This window comes from Oryza glaberrima, chromosome 1, assembly GCF_000147395.1.
Source record: "Oryza glaberrima chromosome 1, OglaRS2, whole genome shotgun sequence".
Classification (NCBI taxonomy): Eukaryota; Viridiplantae; Streptophyta; class Magnoliopsida; order Poales; family Poaceae; genus Oryza; species Oryza glaberrima.
Window position 1 is genome coordinate 1,857,681 of NC_068326.1, and position 4,500 is coordinate 1,862,180.

Here is a 4,500-nt window from a genome sequence, read left to right on the forward strand (position 1 = left end):
GGTACACATCAAAACTAAATAATAGCATCGACCAAAATAGTCGATTACTAACAGAGATTCTCGTAGCCACACATGCCTAAACAGTAGGCACAAACGAACACTTGCCTGAAAGGATCACGCAAAAAATATAGCATAAAATGACAGTCTCAACAGTGTAAAGTTTGCAAGAATGTGCAATTAGAAGCTAACATAAACACAAAACTAGCTATCATACAGACGAGTGAAGGGCTGGAAGCAGCTAAGCTGAAAGCTCAACACAACATATACTACCAATCTAGCTACAAGGCCACTCCAAGTCGCATATATACTAGTATCTATAAGCTAGGCTGTTCTCTCTTTCCATTCGTCAAGAACTACCACGACGTCGACATCATAATCGTCAGAAAGCTCGAGAAATTTTTTAGTATCTTTGATCCAGATCGATCATGGAGCAAGAAGCTGCCATGGTCGTCTTCTCCTGCAACTCCGGCTCCGGTGGGTCGTCGTCGACGACCGATTCAAAGCAAGAGGAGGAGGAGGAGGAGGAGGAGGAGGAGGAGTTGGCCGCAATGGAGGAAGACGAGTTGATCCACGTCGTCCAGGCGGCGGAGCTGCGGCTGCCGTCGTCGACGACGGCGACGCGGCCGTCGTCGCGGTACAAGGGGGTGGTGCCGCAGCCGAACGGGCGGTGGGGGGCGCAGATCTACGAGCGGCACGCGCGGGTGTGGCTCGGGACGTTCCCCGACGAGGAGGCGGCGGCGCGCGCCTACGACGTGGCGGCGCTCCGCTTCCGGGGGCGCGACGCCGTCACCAACCGCGCCCCGGCGGCGGAGGGCGCGTCCGCCGGCGAGCTCGCGTTCCTGGCCGCGCACTCCAAGGCGGAGGTCGTGGACATGCTGCGGAAGCACACCTACGACGACGAGCTCCAGCAGGGCCTCCGCCGCGGCTCGCGCGCGCAGCCGACGCCGCGGTGGGCGCGCGAGCCGCTGTTCGAGAAGGCCGTGACGCCGAGCGACGTTGGCAAGCTCAACCGCCTCGTGGTGCCCAAGCAGCAGGCCGAGAGGCACTTCCCGTTCCCACTCCGCCGCCACAGCTCCGACGCTGCCGGCAAGGGCGTGCTCCTCAACTTCGAGGACGGCGACGGCAAGGTGTGGAGGTTCCGGTACTCGTACTGGAACAGCAGCCAGAGCTACGTGCTCACCAAGGGGTGGAGCCGATTCGTGAGGGAGAAGGGGCTCCGACCAGGCGACACCGTGGCCTTCTCCCGGTCGGCGGCGGCGTGGGGGACGGAGAAGCACCTCCTCATCGACTGCAAGAAGATGGAGAGGAACAACCTGGCGACCGTCGACGCTATCGCCGTCGACGACGATGCCCGTGTCGTCGTCAAGCTGTTCGGCGTTGACATCGCCGGAGACAACACGAGGTAACACACAAGCGCAGCTAGCTGCATCGTATCGATCATATATATCACCCCGGCGCCTTCTTCTTCTTCTTCTTCTTCCTCTTCGATCTTTTCATTCATCTTCTGTTGCTGCCCTAGTATGATCGATTGATGGATAATCCATATCATCGTTGATCCTTCACATGAGGTTCATCATTCATAGCTACATCCATTGTAGCTTCAGTGCAGAACCTATAATTTGATGATGAGATGAACTTCTTTAAAATTAAAATTAATCTCTGAAGAAACCAACGAGAATTAGGATCAGAGTGTGCTAGCTACATGTGAGCTAGAGATTAGAGAATTTTAAGAGTGTGTTATATGTAAATATATCGATCATTGCCAGATCAATCGAGGCGAAACTATAGGATTTTGCCTTGGGGTTTAATTAGCCTTAATTTGTACCCAAAAATTGAAACAAATCCGTCCCACGCATTGCATTGGGATGTGTAATCCGGGTTTCCATATGCATGGTTATAGGAATGTGCCATGTGTCTGCTATTGCTATATATAGTTATTAGTCTAGCTACATTTCCAACTCACATGTTAAATTTGTTGTTCTCATAATGGATTCCTCTGTTGGAGATGACTGTTCCTACAATATTATATTCGAACTTTTATGATCTCTTACTGTATGCTTGCTTCTTCTGCCTACATTTAACTTACTGTACTTGTTTAGCTAGGGTTACAGTAAAACTCCCTCTTCTTAATTTCCTTCTAATTACAAACTCGATTCTTCAAACATATATATTCAGTTCAGACTCATCCAAACCGCCTCTCTCTATAATTCACACATTGCATGCCAGTTACTTCCTCTGCTTAGTTAATTACAAAGGAGCACGTATGCACATATCCCAAGATTCAGTACGTTAGTTTTGACTAGCAAATAGACTCACATTTAGTGATATATGCATGCACAAAGTAGTGGTACCACCACTACTGTAAATGTACTTCCAAATATGTACTCACTATATCCTATAACAACGGTATATAAAAAATGAGTACCACTAAGGAGGAATTTGGTTATCAGATAATAGAAGGAATTTTGAGTGTGTTGAGATTCAGACCTTGTAGCTGAAACCACATACCCTTTACCACGACAGCATCTCAATTAACGGCAGTATATTGCAAGTAGGAATTTATGGTTAGAGTTCAATACAACTAAAGTATATATCGCCTTAAGATCGAGAAGTTATATATGATATGGACAGTAGTGCAGTGGGTGTGCACTTTCAGAATCGAAATGAAGCCTATGCGTGTTTAAATATATAAAGAGATATTACTTTTCAGGTATTGAGAACTGATCAGCTCTATTGCTTGCATGCTAGCTAGTTCTTTATCTCCCAAATTTAATTAACCAGTTTGCTCCTACAGGTAAAATAACCATACATTATATTTCTTTCCGAGTTAGTTTGTTTTTCGGCTTAATTATTTTGCTTAACCCATCGAACCGAACACATCCTATGGGGGTGTTTAGATCCAGTAGTGTAAAGTTTTGGACTGTCACATTGAATATTATATAGGATGTTGCATGGGGTGTTCGGGCACTAATAAAAAAACTAATTACAGAATCCGTAACCGCGAGACGAATTTATTGAGCATAATTAATCCATCATTAACAAATATTTATTGTAGTACTACATTGTCAAATCATGTAACAATTAGGCACAAAAGATTCGTCTCGCAAATTAGTCGCAATTTGTGCAATTAGTTTTTTTAAGCCTATATTTAATACTTTATGCATGTGTTCAAATGTTCGATGTACAGGGTGAAAAATTTTGGGGTGGGATCTAAACAGGGCCTAAGTATAGTTTGCACAATTTAATTTGTTATATATAGTTGTATTTGGTATATAGATGGAATATATTCCTGAGCCGGCAATGGAGGACGAGGTACTCACGTGTGGTACGGTCGCCGGATGCATCAGAGGCTTGGGAGAGAAAATGTTTAGAATTTTCTGGATTTTTCAAAGAAAAAACTATACCAATGCAGCATGCTTCCTGCTATTAATTTCCATGAATTTAATTGGAAGCATAGATCAATCATACAAAGGTTGCAGGAGTATCTACAAATTATCACAAGTTTTTTGAGTGAAAAATTTTTAGATATAACTAATAGTATAACTGTGAATGAACCAAGCTCGAGCGAGCCCGTTTGCCCAGGCTCGAGCTCGACATAAGCTTGAGCCGGGCCTATCGCACCTTCGAGCTTTTAGACAAGTTCGGTTCGAGCTCGGCCATAAGTAAGATAATATATATTTTAATGATAATCTCTTGATAAATATAATTATTTTCTAGTTAATCACACTAATAAAAGAGTAGAAAATGATTAAAATAAATATATTGTGCTAACACATGCTAATTTATTGTGTAAATTGATATTAATATATATATATTTATCTATTGGTTTATAAATCAATAAGATGAACAAACAATATAAACTATATATAATTAAGCTCGGCTCGGTAAAGCTCGCGAGCTTTTGCTCAGGCTCGAGTTCAGCTCGTTTGGAGCTTAGGCCGAGCTTGAACAGGGCCTAGGACAAGCTAAGCTCGAGCTGCTCGCGAGCCTCGATCTTTTTTGATAGCCCTAACTATAACTGTGTTGTAACCACACTGTAACTATTATACAACTTATATAAAACTTGTATTCAACTATAGTTAATTTGGTTGCTTAGTACCTGTATCTTACACGTGATATGTGTGAAAATTTCTTTCTAGCAATTTTTTTCCTGTATATATAAATCTCGAGATGATCCGATGGCCACAAATCTAAAAATTTTGAGGATAAAAAACTTGCATAAATTTTCTAGCAATTTCGTATTGTTAATTAGACGTGGATCCAACATGCATGCAAGGTCCATGATATATGAGTAGCTAGTCTCACTTATCATCTTCATCTACAGTATATAAACTCCATAACACAAAGCCAGCCAGCAAGGAACTGTCTATGTGCAGTGATCATAAAGTGAAGCTAATTAAGGTAGTGAACTACCTTAATATCATACCATACGTTTTGTGTACTCCTCAACGTACACAATCCAAGGATTACCTCATCCTTGGTACGTACAATTTTATGAGA

At 43.3% G+C, this 4,500-nt stretch overlaps 1 protein-coding gene across 1 annotated transcript; it reads left to right on the top strand.

Moving 5' to 3' along the window:
* Positions 1–240: 240 nt before the first annotated feature.
* Positions 241–3,468, top strand: LOC127766790 (putative AP2/ERF and B3 domain-containing protein Os01g0140700). Its single transcript, XM_052291938.1, has one exon. It carries the CDS (start codon positions 426–428, stop codon positions 1,404–1,406), a length of 981 nt encoding a protein of 326 aa, XP_052147898.1. The 5' UTR covers positions 241–425; the 3' UTR covers positions 1,407–3,468.
* Positions 3,469–4,500: the final 1,032 nt, after the last annotated feature.